The sequence below is a fragment of the Limulus polyphemus genome, unplaced genomic scaffold, assembly GCF_000517525.1.
Source record: "Limulus polyphemus unplaced genomic scaffold, Limulus_polyphemus-2.1.2 Scaffold202, whole genome shotgun sequence".
Lineage (NCBI taxonomy): Eukaryota > Metazoa > Arthropoda > Merostomata > Xiphosura > Limulidae > Limulus > Limulus polyphemus.
In genome coordinates this window covers 291109-314248 of record NW_013665812.1, presented here as the reverse complement: position 1 = coordinate 314248, position 23140 = coordinate 291109, and the positions used below count along the sequence as shown (strand labels likewise).

The following is a 23140-nucleotide window of genomic DNA, read 5'->3' as shown; positions in this document are numbered from 1 at the left end:
CCAAAAACTTTCTTTGGAAGTAACTTTTGATTTGTCAAATTTTTGATCTATCAACTCCCAGGTTTGCTCAATTGGGTTGAGATCGGAGCTTTGTGGGGAGCCATTGCATCATTTGAATGACTCCAGCAGCTTCCTTCTTAGCTCAGTAATTTCAGCATAGGTTGGATGAGTGTTTGGGGTCATTATTTTCTTGGTAGTAGAGTCATTTACCAATAATATGTAAACCACTGGGTATACCATGACAGACAGGATCTTATGGTACTTGCGCTGGTCAATTATTCCATTTTTTTTTGCAAATATCTCCTGTCGCCTTAGCAGAAAAACACCCCCAAACTATCACACTGCCTCCCCCATGCTTCATGGTAGGTGCTATGCATTGAGGTAAGTATCTTTCACTTTTCTTCCGCCGGACGCACAACCTACGCTTTAAACCAAATATTTCAAACTTAGACCCATCCGTCCATAACATCCTTTTCCAATCACCAACAGTCCAGTTTTGTACTTTTTAGCAAATTTCAGTCTCTTGACAATAATTGGAGATCGAAGTAAAGATTTTTTTAACCGCTACACGATCAAATATTCCACTCTCGTTGAGTCTTTTTGATACTGTAGATCTGAACATTTTTCTGTCATTTGGTACATGGTCGTTTATTTCAGGCTTGAGATCAGTGGCAGTCTTCCATCTGCCCCGAAGGCTACATAAACGAAGATACTTAACATCAGTATTATTGCGTTTCGGTGTTCTGCTTCTTCCTTACCTATTTTGAAATTTACCTGTCTCGGTCTCACGGTCTAGGGTGTACTTAACAGTGTTTGGGAAGCATTTCAGTTCTGCAGCAATTTGTCGGAGAGTCCAACCAGCATCACGTAAAGCTTATATACGAAATTTCTGCTCTACTGACAATTATCTATGCTTTCTGGGCCATTGCATGACAGCAAAACTTAAGGTATAGCGTCAGGTTTGTTCAGTGCTTTGCTCTTATGTTATTTTAATTTTTTAGAAATGAATATTTCATGGTTAACAAACAATTTGATAAAAACTTTACACATTGTCCTCCCGTATTTATGTATGACAAGCCATGTTTCGTGCAGCAAGATAATATATATACATTTGGCTTGTGGCATAAAGAGATATAACGCACTTCCTCCAATCTATCGTTTAGTAAATACACCTGTTAAATACGCTTGGTTAGCTGAACAACATCTTGTTATGCAAGAAATACATGTTTTGGATAAGTTGTTTCGTACAAACGATAATTTACAATCATTTTCCTGTAAACTAATGAATGACCTAAATTCATGACCTTGCAGTTCATTTAATTTCTTATAAATTGTGAATCAGGATATATACTACATTTTATATTATTTAGTCATTTTTAAAGGTCCTCCAGTGGCACAGCGGTATGTCTGTGGACTTACAACGCTAGAATCCGGGTTTTGATACCCGTGGTGGGCAAAGCACAGATAGCCCATTGTGTAGCTTTGTGCTTAATTACAAGCAAACAAACATTTTAAAGCAGATGAATAAAACAACAACAAAAAACAATCTCCATATATTTATATAGAAATTTTGAAAATTATATTTTATATAATATTTTGTATAAAAAATCTTCACCTGTTGAAACTAAATGGCACTTTTCATCTGAGGCTTCTATCTTGTAAAACGTGATTTTCAATGACAATACTTTACTATACAAAAGGGCTGGTCTCCTGGAGAAACAGCCTAGTATTTTCACTCTTACTGACTTTTACAGACAACCGACTTTCTTATAAAGCCACTAAGATAAATGTTTTTAATTTTATTCAATTAATGTTTTTACCGTAAAACTACAGTCGTACTAATTTACTCAGTTATTGTCAGAATGATAGAACTACAACCCTACTAATTTAGTCATTTAATGTTGGTATCAAAAAACTAAAGCCTTACTAATTTACTCAGTTAATGTTGATATCATAAAAATACAGCCCTATTAATTTACTAAGTTAATTTTGATATTATAAAACTACAGTCGTTCTAAGTTACTCAGTCAAACTTGTTATCAAACAACTACAACTCTACTAATTTACTCAGTTATTGTTAGTATACACTACAGCCCTACTAACTTATTCAGTTAATGTCAGTAGGAAAGAACTACAGCACCAGTAATTTACTCAATGAATGCTTGTACGTTAGAACTACAGCTTAATTTACTTAGTTAATGTTAGTATCGTAAAATTACAGTCCTACAAATGTACTCATTTAATAATAGTCTGATAGAAGTACAAGCCTTACTAATTCACTTAGCTAAGTCAGTATGGTAGAACTTTAGCCTTACTAATTTACACAGTTAATGTTGTTATCGTATAACTACAGCTCAACTAGTTTACTCATTTAATGTTAATATGGCAGGAATACAGCTCTACTAATTTATTCAGTTAATGCTAATATGCCAGAACTACATCCCTTCTAACTTACTTAGTGAATGTTAGTATGATAAAACTATAGCCCTACTAATTTCCGTCGTTAATGTCAGTATGATAGAACTACATCCCTTCTAATTTATTCAGTGAATGTTAGCATCATAAAACTAAAGCCCTACTAATTTCCGTCGTTAATATTAGTATCATAAAACTATAGCCTTGCTAATTTCAGTTGTTAATGTCAGTATGATACAACTACAGCCTTACTAGTTTACTCAGTTAACTGCAGTATGATCGAATCACAGCCCTACTAACTTACTCAATTAATTTCAGTATAATAGCCCTACATATTTATTCAGTTAATGTTAATATGATAGAAATAGAACCGTACTAATTTACTCAGTTTATTTTGTAGGATATAACTACAACCTTATTAATTTACTTAGTTAATGTCAGCATGATAAAACTTATTTATTCAGTTGATGTCTGTATGATAGAATTACAGCCCTACTAATGTATTCAATTAATGTTAGTATGATAGTATTACAGCCCTAATAATTTACTCAACATTACTAAGACAGATCTATAGCCTTACTAAATTAATGTTAGTATGACATGGCTACAGCCTATTACTTTATTCAATTAATTTTAGTGTGATAGAATATAATCTCTTATAATTTACTAAATGAATGTTAGTATCATAAACTACAGGCTTACAAATTTACTCAGTTAATGTTAGTATGAAAGGACTAAAACCCTATTAATTTACTCTGTTGATGTCAATATGATAAAACTACAGCCTTACAAATTTACTCAGTTAATGTTAGTATGATAAAACTACATCCTTACTAATTTACTCATCTAATTTCAATATGAGAAAACTACAGACTTACTAATTTACTTAGTTAATTTTAGTATGATGGAACTACAACCATACTAATTTACACAATTAATCGTAAAACTACAGCCCTACTAATTTACACAATTAATCATAAAACTACAGCCCTACTAATTTCCTCAATTAATTTCAGTTTGATAGAATTACAATTCTACTAATTTACTCAGTTAATATTAGTACGATAGAACTACAGCTCTACTAGTTTACTCTGTGAATATTAGTATCATAAAACAATGGTCTTATTTATTTGCTAAGTTAATGTTAGTATGATAGAACTACAGCCCTACTAATTTACTCGATTAATGTTAGTATGATAGTACTACAGCCCTAGTAGTTTACGTAGTTGATTTCAATATGATAGAGTTACAACCCTAATAATTTACTCAACTTTGTAACTTTATCATATTAAAATATATGGTTTCTTTCGATTTGAAAATGAGAAAAAAAATACGTTAGTTTTTGTCCTTCAATCAAATAACAATTCAAATTAGCTAAAACATTTATATATAAAATTTTACTGCTAAGTGAGAACAATAAAAGGAGTGCATAAGTATAACACCATAAGCACAAAGCTGCACAGTGGACTATGTAATCTTAGCGTTTAAATCCCTCCAGCTTCTATATAAGCCACTGGGGATAGAGATAGAGAGCAATATAAATGATTATACCTAATAATATGCTGTCATTTTGAAAATACAGTATCATAATTTTAATAAAAACTTTTAGCTAGTGTTCTATCTTTTTGTTTAAATCAAAATTGAGAACAGTTTATAAATAATAAAATAAAACGTAGTGTAAGAAGAAAATACAAAGGTAATAAGATTCCACTAACAAAAACTGTAATTCTAAATATATATATATATATATTATTTAATTATAGTAGTTATAAGTAATCTTCCTTATTCAAACAGTGGTGTGAGCTTAAGCCTAATGAATTTCGAGTGTGTGATAGCCTATGCACGAATGAGAGACGTTATGTATACAAATCAAGCTAGTTACTGAGATCCTGAAGAGGGATTCTGACTCCAGCAATATCGAAGACGACTACCACACAAAGAATTCACAGTGTGAGTTGACTATTTTATCCTTTGTTTCAGACTTTTCGCAACTAGTCGTCTCAAATTCTGAATTTATAAGATTTGAGATAAGGCATACAGTCAACAGTACCAACCATCAACTCTTGAACTACTATTATCGAATAGTGGGAGTTGCCGTCACTCTTATAACACACCCATGCTCCTGAACTGCGAACGAGTTTTTTCTGTAACGGTCCCCGAACTATGAACCCTGGGATTCACAGTCCGAACAAGCGAGCCACTAGGTCAAGCTTGGCCCATGCTACATTTCCACGCATTATATCTGTGTATGTGTAGTCATTAAAAACTTCTAATCCAAAGTGAACTAATTATATAGATCACAAATAAAATACTTTAAAATAACATAAACATTATATAATAAAGCCACTCCTATAATTAAAGCAAACAATCTATATATATACTTTAAAATGTTATAAATCAATACACCATAAAACTAAACCTTATAGTGTTTAGCTTGCTTTTGTTTGTTTGTCTTTAAGCGCAACGCTACGCATTGAGCTCTCTGTGCTCTGCCCACCTCAAGTATCGAAACCAGATTTTTAGCGTTTTTTAGCCCTAAAATGTACCGCTGAGATACCAGGGAGCTTTAGGTTGCACTTAATGTTTTTACAGCTTTTAATGTGAAAGAAGAACATGTTTACCTCTAGTTATAAGTTTGTGTGAAAGGGAATAACAAGGAGAAAGTTTCTGTCACCTGTTGTGTCTATAAGTTCAACAGTATTATCGATACATTTTACTTGTATACCATCAGTTCATTTAATTTTGTTTATTATTTGAATGTGCATAGTATGGAAGGTACTTAGTTGTGCATAGTCTTGTTACAGTGAGCATAATACCTCGGGAGATTTTTAGAACACTCTCTCAGTAATAACGTATTAAAATTTCTCATTTATAGTGAGAGTAGGAATCGGATATCTTTTGTCAGCATAGACTGTATTTTGCTTTGACTTTGTTTTCTCATTGTTAAGTTCAAGAGCTTGAAATTCATTAGAATTTTTTTTATCTGTATGCGATTTTTTTATATTCGGTTTAGTTTGGCCAATATTTTGTTGTTTCTAAGTGCATTTTTGTACTTTAAGAGTGTAAAAACTGTCATAATGGATCCAGCTTTGTCTTTCATGGATATGTTGAATTAGTGTAACTATAAGTAAGGTTATATTAGATTTTGTACAATGAACAATTACATTTTCGTTGCAAAACTACGAGAAGTTATGGAGAAAGTTGTCTTTCAATTTTAGCTTTTCTTAAACCTGAAAATGTATAGTATCTATCTTCTTTTTTTTGCCATAAACAGAATTTCAAACATACGATGTCCAATTAAACATAAACAGTTTTGAAAATTCCAGTGCTTCACAATTTCACTCTAAAAATATACATATTTTTGTTTATTATTACTTTCCAAAAAATCCGAATTGAAGTTCTATATCATAGGGATTATCTTTCTTCTTTTTTTTTCTTGGAGGGAACTCGTGTAGTTCTAGAATGCGATCCTCATTCACGTGCTTTACACTATGACGTCAGAATTTAATTATTCTGATAACACTTCTACATGAAATACTTTTTTTGCCCAAATTATTTATTATTCTTCATATGAGTAATCAGTGAAAAGCTTCGAAACTCCTATTGTATAAAGTATATGTTATAATTCTGGACATTTAACACCTGCCACACAAATCAGCCCAGCATCTTTTAGCACTGAGCCAAGGTTGTTCAATAGGATGATCATCCCGAAAACCGGTAATTTAGGGTTATTTAAATAGATCTCGATGAATGAAGCTCGGCACAACTTCTAAAACGAAAAAACAAAACAAAAAAAAACAAGGTAAATATTAATGAAAATATGACATGATGAAATATATGTGTATTATACTATGGTGGTACCATACTGGGCATTATGCCATCCTTCTAATATTTACTTTGTATTGCAGAAATGGCGTTTTTAATTTGATTATCTTTAGGGACATCACCTTGTAATGCATCGTGCATCTTCAACTTTAACACTGCTTCGTTAGGCTTTACTGTGCCGTTACTTTTACAAAATATTGAAACTAATGATTTCTTATATATGATTTCAATCCTCCTTTTTGAAGATAACGATACTATTGTGCCCGTTTCGCTGTCAATGCAGTAATTACTTGATAAATCTGCGATTCAGCCGGTACGTCAAATCGATTGGGATATCTTCGAATGACTTCTTCTCTCGTCTCACCTGGACCCACGGTTTAACTTAATCGCTCCACTTAAACCATCACATTCACAACCACATCTAGAACATTTGAAGCATGTTTTTTTTTGTTTTTTTTACTTTACATTTACAAGTTAACTTCTCCATGTTGGCTCTCATGGTCTTGGGTCAGGTCACGGGTCTGGTCCAGCGACTTAGATCTCGAAAATAGTGCCAAACGTCTTCTTTTTGTCTAAGCAAAACAAATCAAACCTTTTCGGAATGACTCATTTTATGAATCCATATCACTATGCTGGGCTGGCTCATGTAGCAGGTGTTAATTTGAATACTGATATTATAAAAGTTTATTGCAAGTCTAACTTCTAAGCAAAACGTTTACTGAATTCGAAGTAAACTAAAACATTCTGATATGAAAAAGTAATACTGAAGTTGTGTGTATAAATAAATTTTAACAAAATAAAATGATACTTCTATTAAACTTTAAAACAACAACTTGAAAAAGAAAGCATAAACAAACTAAAAACTATTTCTATTATTACTTATTTCACATATAATAAAATACAAAATTTGTGATCTCATTTATTTCAACAGTAAAATGTAGATCTAGGCTAAACAGCTGCCACTGTACATGTAAGTCAACTGCTGTCTGCATGTCTTTATTTCCTGAATTTCGCACAAAGCTACTCAGTGGCTACTTGCGCTATTCGTCCCTAATTTAGAAGTGGCAGACTAGAAGAAAGGCAGCTAGTCAACACTACCAGCTCTTGGCCTACCCTTTACCAACGAAAATTGATCGTTATATTATAACGGCTGAAAGGGAGAGCATGTCCAATAAAGAGATTCAAACCCGTGACCTGTAGATTGCGAGTCGAGCGCCCTAATCATCAGAATACGACAAGCCATCTACATCTGATACCTGTACATTTAAAAATATTGCTTTAAACTCAAAACAGTATTCAAATAGGCTAACTTATGTTTACGATATCAATATTATTGACAAAGTATAGCTATATTTGCCCATATAAAAATTTATCTTTTTTGTATATATTACGTGCTCAATTATTTCTTTTTGTGTTTTCATGGATTTCCCGGCTTGTTTTTTAACTCCAACTTATATACTCGATTTAATTGATAATATCTTGAAAATTTTTTTTTAGTTTCAAAAAAAATGTTGAAATATATGCAAATCAAATTACTAGTTTTAACGAAAACTAAGTTATTAAGTCATAAAAATGTGGATTTTTTTTTACCTTAATTGTTTTCTGTGTAGTTTCACGCTAATTGGCTTCCGTGTAGCTACATTTTCACTGTCTCCTGTGTAGTTTTTTATGCTAATTCTCTTCTATGTAGTTTTGACACTAACTGCAATCTATGCAATTTCATTTAACCGTCTTCAATGTAGTCTTTACATAAACTAAATGATTCCTATGTAGCTTTTACACTAAATGATTCCTATGTAGCTTTTACACTAATTGTTTACTATGTTACTTTTATGCTGTCTTCTATGCAGTTTTTAAACTAATTGACTCATGTTTAGTCTTTAATTGTCTACTGTGTAGTATTTTACACTAACTGATTCCTATGTAGCTTTTACACTAATTGTTTACTGTGTTACTTTTATACTGTCTTCTATGTAGTTTTTAAACTAATTGACTCATGTTTAGTCTTTAATTGTCTACTGTGTAGTATTTTACACTAACTGATTCCTGTGTAGTTTTTACACTAATTGTTTCCTATGTAGTTTTTACATTAACTAACATCGGTGTCGTTTTTAACTGGCTCTTGACTACAATAAAGAGTAAACTAGATAGGTATTTTAAATAAACATGTTACAAAATTCATGTTTCTATTAGATTGATATTTTTGAACTTCCCGTTATTTTATACTAAAACTATATAAAGACCATATTTTTCTCACTTTTCTATATATAATAAATAGGTCTGTGTCTCCATGTTTGTACACTGGCTGGTACTATTTTATTATATCCAAGATGCATTTGCAAAGCATACACAGTAATTATTGAACCCACAATAAGAACTACTATAGAATATTGTACAACTACGAAAGTTATTCACAAAACATATGAACTCTGAGTATTTCTTCGAAGATTGCTCAGAAACGTCCTAGGTTTAACGCGAGTTCCGTAGGAACCGTATACGGGCGAGTTGTTGATAACACGTTGAGGATTTATTGTATATTAGTGGAAAAACGTTTTTATATCTCACTGAGCCCAGCTTCCTAAAGTGCCTTCTTTTGAAAATCTAATGTTACCGTTTTTGCCATATTTGAATCTAACAGGTCCTCACTGGTATGTACATTACATGTCTTCACTTTATTCAGTATTCCAGTTGACGGTCAAACACGGCGTTTCGTACAGTCGCACACCAAAGACGACGCCGGTTTAACGACAGCTATGAGTAAAGTCTTGAAGTAGGCTTTTATATTTAAGTTCAGTTTTTTTTTTCCCTATTCACAAAGTAATTTTACGAAAATGCGTTAATAGTTTAACTGTTTATAAATCCTGCTTCTTTCATTCTACTTTAATATGTGTTATGAAATGTTTGAAACATTCAAACTTGTTCCTCATTTGATTTTTGTGTTAGTAATTACGTAGCAGGTATTGATTTTTAATCAATAAACTAAGTATTTCTTTTCTAATGCAATGAATTTTTTTAATCGAGATGTTATTTCCTCCTTTCTTCTTGGCTACTCAAATTCTTTATTGTTTGTTTGTTTGTTTGTTTTGTAATTAAGCACAAAGCTACACAATGGGCTATCTGTGCTCCACGGGTATCGAAACCCGGATTCTAGCGTTGTAAGTCCGCAGACATAGCACTGTGCCACTGGGGGGACATTTCTTTATTTCATCACAATAGTAAACTAAAAATCGGCTATTATTAGAACCCTAGAAATAATATTTGAAAACTTCAGGAAAACAGAGTAAACTAATTTCTGTAGATAAATACGTTATTAAATTATTTGATATTTCGACAGAATTAATTCACCATAACAAAAGTGGCTGGAGGAAATTATTATTGTATATAATAAGAAATGGTCCTCCTGTTTTATATTCATGCTGTTCAATGCTGAAAACAACCTAAGCTCTAGTATGTCTATATTTATGTGCACTTACAAACTTTAAAGGATGACCTCTCACAATATTCAGTGTTGAAGAAAACTAACCAAAACTCAAGATTTTGGAAGCACTGATAAATAAACTATTGTTATTGCTTGTAAGATAGGAAGTGTATAATTAAACATACACAAAGGAAACTTAAAAACTAAAGAAATCTTTCTTTATAAAAACTAAATTTACGGTAAAGTTAGAAAATACAAAAAGAGATCTAAACTGTTATGTATTCTGTTTATCAAACTCTCTCCCAACAGCCATTTTAACTGAAAGAAAAGAAAAAAAAACACCTAACTTTTAACTAAGTGAAATATAACATGTGAAATATAAGCGTATGAAAGTTATTCCAAGGAAAAAATACCATTGTGAATTGTTTTGAATCATAACTTTTGCGTTACTCAATGTAACAATAAAAAAAACACAAGTATTATCTCGTATGTATTGTTTTATAACAATCATTCTCATACATATTGTTTTATTACAATGGTTTTTACATGTGTTGTTTTAATACAATGGTTTTTACATGTGTTGTTTCATTACAATCGTTTTTATAATGGTTGTTTTATTACAATAGTTTTTATATGTATTGTTTTATTACGATTGTTTTGTATTGTTCTGTGATTCCCTCAAAACACAAGTTTCAGTATACAATGCAATATCGGTCTTGCTGATGCTTTGTACCTGTTTCGGAGGATAAAAGACGATAAAATGGGTACCTGGTTACGACGTTTGGATATGTTGTTATTATTATTATGTTGAAAAATAACCCAGTCCTGTTTCACGGGTTTTTGTGAATACATAGATATGTGTTTCAATATATATATTTCACAAAATGTTACCAGCTCTAAAACAAAAAACAGTCTCTATAGCAGACGTGAAATAGATTATTAAACAAAGAAACAGAAAGGATCACCTGTTTAGCAAAAACGGCAATGTCTTCGTTGAAAGACTCGGAAGAACAAACATCGCCTCCCGCTATTCCGGGTTCCCGCGGAGTGCACGTTGCTAGTTCACACTTTTCGAATATGAGTGCGAGCAGCGGGAACAAGGGATGACTGTGAAAACAGGAAGGAAATACAAGTTGATTTGGATAAACTCTTGTGACCCTAGCGACCCCCAGTTGAGTTGCAGAGCAATTCTTGCTGGTCACTAGGATACATTTTACACATATGCTACTTAACTCTTTTAGAAACAGAAAACGTATTCATATTACAGCATCTAAGTAGCGACTACGTGAACAAAGTTTTATTCAGAGCGCGCCTACAAAGCTACTTGGGACGAGTGTCCCGGAAAATTGCGGGCTCACGTGATTTGGCCTGCCCGCCGCCCGACCTGACACGACGACAGCACATGCTACATAAATTTGGTAACTTAGAATGAATTAATGATCGCCGCTTAACATCTTCTAATTTATTACTTACTTCCAGTGTTAAAGTTCTAGTATGCGTAAGGCCATTGACCCCTCATTTTTCTTAGAACATATAATTTTTAGATAAATGAATCACATATTCGAAAGTGAAACCTATACACATATATATTAGAGTTAGAAAGTGAAACTTATATACACATATATATTAGAGTTAGAAAGTGAAACTTATATACACATATATATAAGAGTTAGAAAGTGAAACTTATATACACATATATATTAGAATTAGAAAGTGAAACCTATATACACATATATATATTAGAGTTAGAAAGTGAATCCTATATACACGTATATATTAGAGTTAGAAAGTGAAACTTATATACAAATGTATATTAGAGTTAGAAAGTGAAACCTATATAAATATATATATATTAGAGTTAGAATTGTCAATGGCATTACCTGAGGATATTTTATATTAGAAAAACAGTTCTGAAGAACATAAAAACATCTTTCCAAAAATCATAGTTTTACTCTTACATAAACAAAAATAATTTACTATAATTTCAAATGAAGTATGACTAGTAAAATTACGCGTTGATCGCTTCCTTGGTTTCTATATAATTCAGGCATCAACAAATGCGAATGCAACTCTAATGCAAAAAATATATATAATTATACGTCTATACATAAAACTGTTTACGAAATAAGACACTAATTTATACACATATGCTTGTAGTGAGTAAATAAACAACGTAACTTTCTTGTATTTAATTTTCACATCGTTGTTCAGTGTAAAACTTTCGAGTTATTTTACGTTGCAAAAACGAACCTTAAGCACATTTCTAAGTGCTAAAGAAACGTAAAATATTACAGTGTAAAATAACAAAACTTCAGACATTTAAAGTCTGAAAAACGCTCTAATATTTTGTGTCATTTCGAAATGAATAACCTTTTTTTATGCTGTGAACTCTGTTATGAAGTTAATAGCTTTGTTAACCATACGATATCAGAGGTCTAATTATATGTAACAGTGTAGCATTTGTTAAATATATACTAGTATGCATGCATGTTAATATTTATATATATAGTCTCTTGCTGTTACACTTATGTGTTATCTATACGACGATGTGTTTAGAAGAGTTATAATTAGACCTTGACCTCACAAGGATAACGCGAGGAAACTCACCCATAAATAGCGTCTTTGTCCCTTTTGTGGACGTCGGGCACGGAACCCATGACATGGTTGGACATGATTCCGGAGACATGGTTGCTAGGGTGATACTGGTGCATGGAGGGGCCGTGGTTCATGTGTGGGCTGTGTGTGAGGGTGGGCATCGGCCGATGAGCGTGCGGGTCGTACAGCGATGTCGGACCGTCCATGGTGCCGTAGTGCGGGATGCCTTCATCGTACTGCATGTGGGACAGAAGAGTAAACCGCAGCTGTTATACGTCACTCGCTGGGAACTCCATAAATCAGAGAATGTCGTAAAACATGACAAGAACTGGCCACTTCAGCCGTGAAACCTCACTTACCCTCTGCGCCATCAACCACTCAGTACCCCAGTTGTTGACGAACTCGGAGGATACTTCTTTTGGCTGCTGAATGTCTCGTAAAGTCCCACAACAAAATCTCCTTACTTTATGGATTCAACTTTAGGACGCACTAATAAAAGTGACCACGAAATCTTGACGAAGTTTCAAGCTTCTGCCTTCTTCTATACAATTATATTTACTACTACACACACTGTACTAGAGCTAGTGACTCCAGAGGCTCATGCAATCGCAACTGTCAATCAAAAGACTGTTACTATAACACAGATAATAAATGAGCTGTCAGTCGTAGCAGCCGCGGGCGTTGCCTGGCCCCAAGTTCCTCTAACTCGAGCTGTGTGCGTGGCTAGTGCTGGCTGCGTGCAGTTGGCGCGTTCAGCACCATGTGGAGGGTTGTCTGCTTTACCTTAGTTGTTCCCCCTTACTGTAAGCTGCTGCCAGAGTGTGAAAACTGATGCGTCGCTCAAGCAGTTCCAACAAAAATCGGTAAAACCAACGAGCGAACCGCGCGAGCTAGCTTTCGTCTTCCGCGCTCACACGAACGCTTGCCGGACAATACCGCTGTATCTTGCGAAGAGCTCAGTAGGTGGCGGGCTTGTGCTGCTTTTGTCGTGGGACTTTATAAACTTAGAGCTCATTGGTCAGCTGGTCAGAATGACGTACTGAACATACACAATTTGTAGCGACTGAAATGGCCATCATATTTGAGTGTAGCCGTTTCAGGGTGACCTTTTCAACAATTGTCCTTGATTTAAACAAATATAAGACCATGTAGAAATATATGGTATTCTTTCTGAAACCACACGTTGAAGCTAATGGTAATTTTATACTAAGGGCACAAATTTATCGAGAAGTAACAGCAAACGCATTATACATTATTTTCAATGGCAACAAATACAACTACTTTTCAAGTTATTGAATGTCGTGTTGTGTGGTTCCTTAAGCGCGTATATGTAAGTTACGTGAAGTGCGTGTAAAGTACCTCAGCATTCGATTACCCTTTTCTGTTTTAGATTTGAGGGTAAAGATCAAGTTGTGCACTGTACATTTTGAGTTGAAGCTGGAGAGATACACCACTAATTACTGAGGTTATTTTACACTATTAGATTGGGGTTAAAGATCAGATTTATTACTTCTATACTTTAACTATACTATATGAAGCTGTAGAATAAATAGATCAATGCTGAAGAGATACACCACCAATTACTGAGGTTATTTTACAGTGTTAGATTGGGGTTAAAGATCAGATTTATTACTTCTATACTTTAACTATACTATATGAAGCTGTAGAATAAATAGATCAATGCTGAAGAGATACACTACCAATTATGAGGTTATTTTACAGTGTTAGATTGAGGTTAAAAATCAGAGTTATCACTTACATACTTTAATTACACTATAAGAGGCTGAAAAATAGACCAAGACTGAAAGCTTATACCAAAAACAGATTAATAGATTTAATCTTTACGATGTTCGGTTTAACACAACGTAAAGTATATACTCTGATCAAAAATAAAATTATTTGTGGTTCTCAACCCCCATACATCTAATATGATTCCCATATACGCTTTACATGTACATCCTCACTGAGTCTCATATACGTATTATCTGTGCATCTTCCATGTTTCTTAAATACGTATTATCTGTGTATCTTCAGTGTTTTTAACACGTATTATTTGTGCATACTCCATGTTTTTATGTACGTTTTATCTGTACATCATTCCGTGTTTTTTATACGTATTATCTGTGCATATTCCATGTTTCTTATATATATGTGTGTGTGTATCATCTGTGCATTCTCCATGTTGTTTTTAAGTACGTATATCTGTATATCCTCATGTTTGTTACATAAGTATTTTCTGTGCATCCTCAGTGTTTTTTAATACAGATTATCTGTGCATCCTCCACGCTTTTCTTTAAATACACATGCACATTCTCCGTGGTTCTCACATGCATATTAATTGGACATATTTTGTGATTCTCACAACCAAGTCACTGGCACACTTACTATCGTCTTCAGTTACAACTGTTATTCGTTTTACTAGGATCACTACATAGATAAGTAACAAAGTGTTGGTTTCATGTTCATCAGTATATTAAACTTGAGTACAATTAATAACAATACATTCGTTAGTTAGGATATATGTTTCCGATGTTTCTTACATTCGAGTCTTCTAATAAGATTTATCCTTTCCTGATCACATGAAATTAAAAGAATTGTGTGATTCAAAAATACTGTGGTGTATATCAAAATATTATAAAGTTACAAAGTGCTTTTTTAGCAATTACTCTTACCTAATGTTCTTAAGTAACAGTTCCCTTTCTATATGTGTGTATGTCCAATCATACATTAAACTTCGAATAAAGAAACAAAGAAAGTGCTTTACCACTATTATATTTTATGCTAAGGATCTTGTCATACATTAATTATAAAATGTCCTCTGATATTGGAAATGGCTGGTCGTCACATATAAACATACTACAGTAGGTAGCTTGTTGAACAGCATTGTACTTGTTTAATGAATCCATCGATACTGACCACCAAATGAAATTTCTGCTCGACACTTTCTTTAGATTACTGAATGAATTATGGCAGGTTTTTCTCCTTTGGTGTCATTACTTAACACCCCTGAATATCTACCTTCCGAAGTTCATAAAACAAGACACTTGACAATAGAGTGTCTTTCAGAAGACACGATAAAACGACACCCATAACATTCAACGACAGCCGGCTAGCCATCTTTCCTTCCATCCACGCTTCCCCCATATAATGCTATAAATCGCAGTCATCAACAATGAACTCCGTTTATGACCTGCGTCACGGAAAGAGTGGTTTTCTATTTATTGACAAGTCTTACAGTAACTATTTAAATTTTACTGAGTACTACAGGCAGTTACATATTCCTGAAAAAATCTTTTATTATCAAAATCACTTATGTCGTTTCCAATTTTGACTAAGTAAAGATCTTATACACCTGAAAAATATTTTCTTACATCTTTAGAAACAAAGTAGACTTAATAATTGGATAAATAATAATAATATCCCCTCTTGCACGAGATTTTGTATTATTATTCAGGAGTATAACAATAACCAGATGAAATTAGGGACTATATATAGGAAAGAATGAAGCATTTATCATATTTAACTTTTAGGATTTATAGACTGGCCTGTGACGGAGTGAAAAATCGTCTCTTCCCTCGCCACAATACGCCTATGATAACAACAGTGTGTAGTCACTGTCAATTTTCGTAACTTTTTGTAATGCTTTACGTGATTATTTTGATGGGTGATTTTGTTTCCCTGCAAACGTTACGATTTCTCTATGGACTTGTATTTAGTATTTCATTCTTCTAATGGTATCTCCAGAAATACGATACACAGACGCTTTTAAGGCCAAGAGGAAATGGGTTATAGAGTTAGATGTGCGTGGTTTTATATTGGGGTCGTTTCTTCATGGGGTCTCACCTGTCTCAAAAGTGCTGCTGAGAGCGAAAGGTTGAGGATTAGGATCCAACAAATGGTAATGAAATAACCGAGCAACAGATTAAATGAATTAAAATTTTAAAGTTTTTCCAGGCTTCATACTGGGGTCGTGATTTGCTTTATGTTTAGAGGATGAAAAGTGGCAGGCGTCCTTAAACTAAATTTTTAAAAGAACATTACACTCACGCATGATTTACATAGGCAGTCATAATACACCTATTTATACGAGTACCCTCGAGCTTGCACTGCTATTCCGTCTACAAAACGACAGTTAACCTTATGCTTACTCTGAATCTCACAGACTTGATTAGCTAACATATTTAAGATTTCTGTCAGCATTTTCTGAGTGAAATGCTGCTTAAAGCTGTCCACACATTCTTTAGTCTTTACTGTTGTATATTAAACAGTGACGTTCTTGGCCCCTCACTTATCATGTGCTTTTCCGAGCCCGGCCGCGACAAGGGCGTGCATACCGTGTCTGTTTGCCGTAAGATACATCAGTTCACCTGTCACATAGCATCCGCAGATTGGTTCGATTGTTAGGAGAGGCGGGGCAAACAAAATAGCCAATGGATTGAACACGAAGCATTAGCTGCGCGCGTCTCTCGTTTTTAGTACACCGCACATTTAAAGCAGCTATCTTTTCTAACAGTGTTCTGAGTGATCTTTATGGAATAACAACTTTCCTGGACAGAAATTCCTAACTGCAAATCATTTGCTTTTTTTGGCTACCAACGTGACTACGTGTCAAAAATGTGTGCAGTAAAGGTAATATATAAACGGTGGAAAGAAAAATTTCGTTATCGTTACTGCTAAATGCAAAGATTTAGTTTTTATAATAAATTTTGCTAAACAGAAAAAAGAACATATTTTAATATATGACACTAAGATTTGAGAATTTTATAGCCACCTTCGCTAAAGAATTTATCATAATAGAAATGTCTCGACCTGCATTCAACCATGGCTATGCAACAAGAGGCCAAGTTGTAATACAGTATTAAATTCTTTCTTTATCAAGAATTCCCTTTGGCCAAGCAATACAGATTGGTAATGTCAATATACTTCATTAAGAACCAAGCCTCATTTAAGCTTAGTATGTTACTGAAATCCATGGACAACACATTCACTTATCCAGACGTATTAATTTTACTGAAGGACATGGGATATCCCAATGACAATTAGTAAATAATTAGGTTTTTAAACGTTTTACAAGGCATTACGGTGTTATTATTAGCAATATCGAATCAATGCCATTTACTTTTGGTTCTATAATTTATTTTCGTCATGCTGTAATTGTTATTCATCTTGGTAAATAATACAATGGTTTTAAGTGACTTACAAGACATTACGTGTTTGTGTAGGTAAATAGTAAGGTTTGTAAACGATTTATATGGCATTATGGTGTGCATAGGAGAATACAATAAGGTTTTTAAAAGGTATACAAGGCATTATACAGTATTAATATAAGTAAATAATAAGGTTTTAAACGATTTACAACGCATCATGTTGTGCACATGAACAAATGATAAGGGTTCTAAACGAGTTGCAAGGCATTACAGTGTTTATACACTGAATGTTGAGTTACAGGTAGATAAGAGAGAACTGTAAATACGTGAGAATGGCGATGGTAGTAAACTAATCTGTTTCAAACTGCCATAACATTTCAGAAGGCACAGCACAAACTTCATACAGATAACAATCTTATACTACTTATTGACTGATATTTGTGGTTATATTCACTTTTTTATATCAAACACTGCGTACATTAAGAACAATGTAAATTTATTGAGCTTGTTTTTTGTTTGATTGTTATTTTTTGCAATACTAGTTTTGCTTGTTTCGTCACTCGGGATGGTTCAGAACGTTATAAAATCAAAGAAACAATTCTTGAAGAAAGAAACTAACCCATGTATGATACTTTCAAACAAAACTTAGTTTTACTGAATACCTCTACAAGCCTATAAAAAAAAAACTATAAAAATATGGTATACATATAAAGCTATAAAATTATGTTATATATTAGCGTTAGTTAAGTATATGTGTTCATATTACTGTTTTATTTACCTAAATAAAACCTAAGCGATATATAAAAATTTTTCATTTACGTAAAACATCTAAATTTTTATAACGCTTGTTATTTATCTAAAACATGTTTGTTTAATAAAGGTATTATTATTAAAGAAAAATAAATAGACGTTGTCATAACATTACTATTATTCTGTTTTATGATTATTATTGTTTCTACAATAAAATACCATCATCACCAAACACCTGCATCATCACAATTGTTTGAACGAGAAACGCAATTAAATACGTTGTCATACTCTACTTTCAAGGCTTAAAAACTTAAGAAATTCTGTTAAACTGCATTTGGTATATCATTATTGTATTCAAAACTGCAAAGCTTAAGTATTTATAATAAAAAGAAAACGAACGTGTGTATCCTGATCAAATTCCAACATTGTAGTTCAACGTTTCGCTTGCTGTGGGGCATACTGGTCAAAATTTTCGTATTTTGACACTGCAGTTCAACGTTTTACTATGATAGTGCAAACACATCAAGACCTAATATAATTCAATATCATATTTAAACGTTTTGCTTGTGGTAACTTTAGAATAATGCAAAAAGAAATATAAGGTGTTATCTTGTATTATTTGTTATTCACTACACATAATAGATTAAAGGTGAGCTCTGGATGACTTGAATAAAATTGATGAAATTAGGCTTCACCAGCTTCACACCGAAGCAGTTGTTGTTCAAGTAACAGATTATATTAATAGCGTCTAAACACTACTATGTCTGTCGTATCCTAGATGGCCTGATGAGTCATGGTACAGGCTGAAAGGCCTCGTCGGCACTGGATATGTAGTATAATTGACTTATTATTATTATAATATTTTTCTTTACTTTTACTCATAATTTCTTAGAATAAACGTGACACCACACAGTTTAATGTAGACTATTTAGAATTTATTTTACACGAAACTTTTAATAATAAAGAAATATTTTGAATATTTTTAGTCACTGGTAGGTTTGAATATATATATATATATATATTTACATATGACACGAAACTATGAGATTTTGTTAAAATGTCTTAGAAACGTCAGAACTAATAACTTATTTGGATGAATTTTTCGAAAAACCTGCTACGCAACAACTTTTGTGTACATGACTTAATTTTATTTTTTTAGTTTTGCTATTTTGTATTTCTTATTCAGCGTTCTAAAAAAATACGTCTTTTTCATAGATTTAAAGTTTCGTTATCTAACATCAACACGTAATACCAAGTGACTCGTTTTAATACTCACACTAAATTCTGAATGGAATTGATTAAAGTTCAGGATAAGATGGTATACTTTTTTATGCTAAAGTTTTAGTAAAAATAGTTTCATAAATCTTGTTAAAATCAAATAACACTATTATATTTACTTTAAAGCGCAATAAGTAACTCTAATTCAATGAAATTTTTATGTAAAATATTATCAATATATATGATATAACAGTATCAATTTTTTTCTTATGAATCAACACAATACATGATAAAGTATTTATTTTTATATACGAATGAACACAAAGTATTTTAAAACGGTATCTGTGTTTACATACCAATCAACACTATAAATGATATAAATGTGTCTGTTTTGGCATATTAATAAAAAAAATTACATATTACAAAATCGTCTGCTTTGACATACCAATGAACAAAATATAATTATGTTTTCGCATACAAATCAACACAATACATGGTATAATTATTTGTATGTTGACAGATTAATAAACAAAAACATAATATAACAGTATTTGTTTCATATACCAATACATGATACAACTTTGTTTTGGAATACAAATCAACACAATACATGATATAAATGTGTCTGTTTCGACATACCAATTAGCACAACAGATGATATAACAGTAACTGTTTTTGCACACGTCAGGGGATCATGTTTTTATATTTACAGATAATTGTTTTTAGATATTTAGAAAAAGTGTTTGCGAATGCATTCATATGATTTTAACTATATTAGATATCAAGCTATTATTCTATTAAAACGTTTTCACAGAATCTTAAAATTCCATACCATCAATGTAAGCTCTTCTGTTTGGTGTCCCAAAATGATTAAATAAAAAAACATTTGGTCACCATAAAAATATTTAAATTATTAAAATGTTTTTAAGGTATTAAACGTTATCAAGTAAATAGAAATATTGTATAAATATGTTGTCAACTGTCATGGTGAACCCTTTATAAGCAGTAGTAGAAATTTAAATTTCTGGCGGCCTCTGTCAGAAGTTGAAAATATAAATCGTTTTCAAAAGTTACCTTTTTCCGTTTTTATCCTATATTTAGGACTAACAAAAAAAATTGTATTTCATGTTTTGTTTGTTAATGTAAACTTTCTAAAGTATTTTGATCTATGATGATTTAGCATTGTTTATTTCTATTGTCATTGGATGCACTGCACGGTAAACTTTCTAAAGTATTTTGATCTATGATGATTTAGCATTGTTTATTTCTATTGTCATTGGATGCACTGCACGGTAAACTTTCTAAAGTATTTTGATCTATGATGATTTAGCATTGTTTATTTCTATTGTCATTGGATGCACTGCACGTATGTTTCCCATATAATTCGCGCGTTTTAGAGAAACAAATTTAAACATTTACACACATATATGTATACAACAACACCTTCTTAGCTTTTCTTTTCTTATTCTCGACACGTAGTTAAGGAAATTATTTCTGGTTAGATATGCTATCATTTTCTTTGGTAAATACGTAGGTAACTGGTATATAAGAGGAACACATTAGGGGAATAAGTTACCAAACTCACTTGGTTGATCTTCTCTAGATTTTTGGTAATTTCAGTGTCACATATTTTGTAAACCTCACCTGTCAGATTCGTGCACGTGATTATGAAGACCATGTGATAGTGCGCGTACTCATAATAGTAGATTTTGTAAGAAAGTTAATAATTATTAAACATTATGCCTTGTCGTCGTGATTATAAATATATGTTTTAGTAAATATATAATTGTTTTTTTTTCTTTTTTTTATAAAACATTAAAATTGTTTTAGTAGAGTATATTTAGTTTTTCTTATCGTTGGTTCACAACAAATTCAAACTGACATATAGAATAATAACTTTACTACATTACTTATCTTATTTTTTCAACTTTAACCACAGATGATTTATAGAATCAAGAAGCTATAATACATTTCGATAATTTCTTTCTTATCAAAGAATTAGAAGAAAATGCCTCAACAGGCTTTAAATTATCATGTCTTCAAAAAATAAATAATAGTGATATTTATGTTCAGTGTTTTTTTTTTTATTCAACGACACCAGTGAAGTATGTCTGGATTTTTTTTATTCGCATTTAAGAAAACAAAGGCTAATGCTAGGATGCCCAATTTAAAACCTTTTAACGTGAAAAACTTTAATAATCGTTTACTGTCTGACTGGCGTTCAACGCATAAACACAGAGTATACTTTGTCAATTACACCGAATATGATAGCACGTGGTGATAAGACAAAATATACGCATACGATCAGAGAAGGCGCTACAGGAAGGGTATTATAAAACATGACTAGGTGACATATATATATATGAGAATAAAAAATGAATTCGGTTTAATATAATACCAATTATTCAATGTAATATCAACTGGTGTATTCTTATGTAAAATATGTCGCCAGTGGTTTCTTAGATTACAATGTATATGATGAAATAAATTTCCCTCTAATGTTAATGTGGATAATCCCCCTATGAATATGTGTAAAAATTTTTATCTTATAAATAATTTACTGGAGATGTCGAAAGTGTAGTATGTTTAGAGTTCAAGGTCTATTATATCGAAACGACACACACACACACATATATATATATATATAAAACTATGTATAATATTATTGGTTTAGTATACAATAAACTGACCATGATTATTCAGTCCTTAGCATTAAATAACTGTTCTGGTTTAACTCTTTGTATCTCGTATTAGAGTAACATACTTTTCTGGTATTGACCGGGATCGAACTCATTATACAAGGACTAAGGGTTAACTTTTTACCTGCTAAGTTTACTTGTTTGTTTAAAATTTTGATATACACGCAGGACTTTATTGCTACTCTTATAACACATCTATGATCCTAAAGAGCGGAGCGAGTTTTTACTGCATGAGGTGCGAATCATGAACCTTCTGATTCCCACGCTAGTAAGACACTTCTTAAATGTTCAAAACACCTGATTACTAAAAATGCAGTTGTTAGTCTGGAAAAAAAGAATTCAGTAACTACATTAATAGCACTGAAAAGCTGTTATCATATTTTCAGCTGTTAATTAATCGCTTTATATAACTTAGATAAATATGCTATTTTAGTCACTGTTCAACCTATCATGAATAATTCTGATAAATATGTTACTATTGACGTTAGTTACTACCTATCTAATACATGTTACTTTGTCATTTTTCTGTATTTTGTTTCAATTTTCAATCTACGCATTTCCACTTGCAAAGTAAAGCACAAAAGATGAAAAATTAAAGCTTGAGCTGTGGCAGTCATTTCCGTAAATTATATAGAATTATATCGATTTTTCTCCTCTAAATCCGAGCTCAGAGAGAGAGAGAGAGAGAGCAGGTTCTATATGATTCCTTTAATCTAGCTGCGGGAGAAAGATAAGAATTTATGTTATAAATCTTGAACGTAGAGCGCACATCATTAGCCACCTTGATGGAAACACAGGAAGCACATAATGTAGATATACATATAGACATAGAACATCTTAAGGCCAGCTTATTTCACAAAATGCTGTCAGTTGAACGTAAGTTATTTATTTTTCATTTTATATAACTTTACTCTTTTTTTTACCTCAGAAACACATGCTCAAAATGTTCAAGATAACCTGTCTTTTCTTCCATAACAATTCTCGCATATCATACTTAAAATTTAAATTATGCATGCTTGAGTTGTACAAAACTATTTGACGTTATCATTTCATACATATTAAGCTACATAATG

At 32.2% G+C, this 23140-nt stretch overlaps 1 protein-coding gene across 2 annotated transcripts in view; it reads right to left on the bottom strand.

The window, feature by feature from the left end:
* The window catches only part of LOC106478350 (homeobox protein Meis1-like), a 193703-nt gene extending 180512 nt beyond the window's left edge, over positions 1-13191 (bottom strand). Inside the window, exons 1-3 of one of the 2 annotated variants that reach the window (XM_013938890.2) lie at positions 12613-13191; positions 12266-12489; positions 10624-10765 (exon numbers count right to left, since the gene is read on the bottom strand). In XM_013938890.2, coding sequence (XP_013794344.1) covers positions 10624-10765; positions 12266-12489; positions 12613-12624 — 378 coding nt within the window. In that variant the 5' untranslated portion in view covers positions 12625-13191. The remainder of the gene's footprint in view (positions 1-10623; positions 10766-12265; positions 12490-12612) is intronic. The other variant, XM_022381943.1, reaches the window with a different exon arrangement.
* Positions 13192-23140: the final 9949 nt, after the last annotated feature.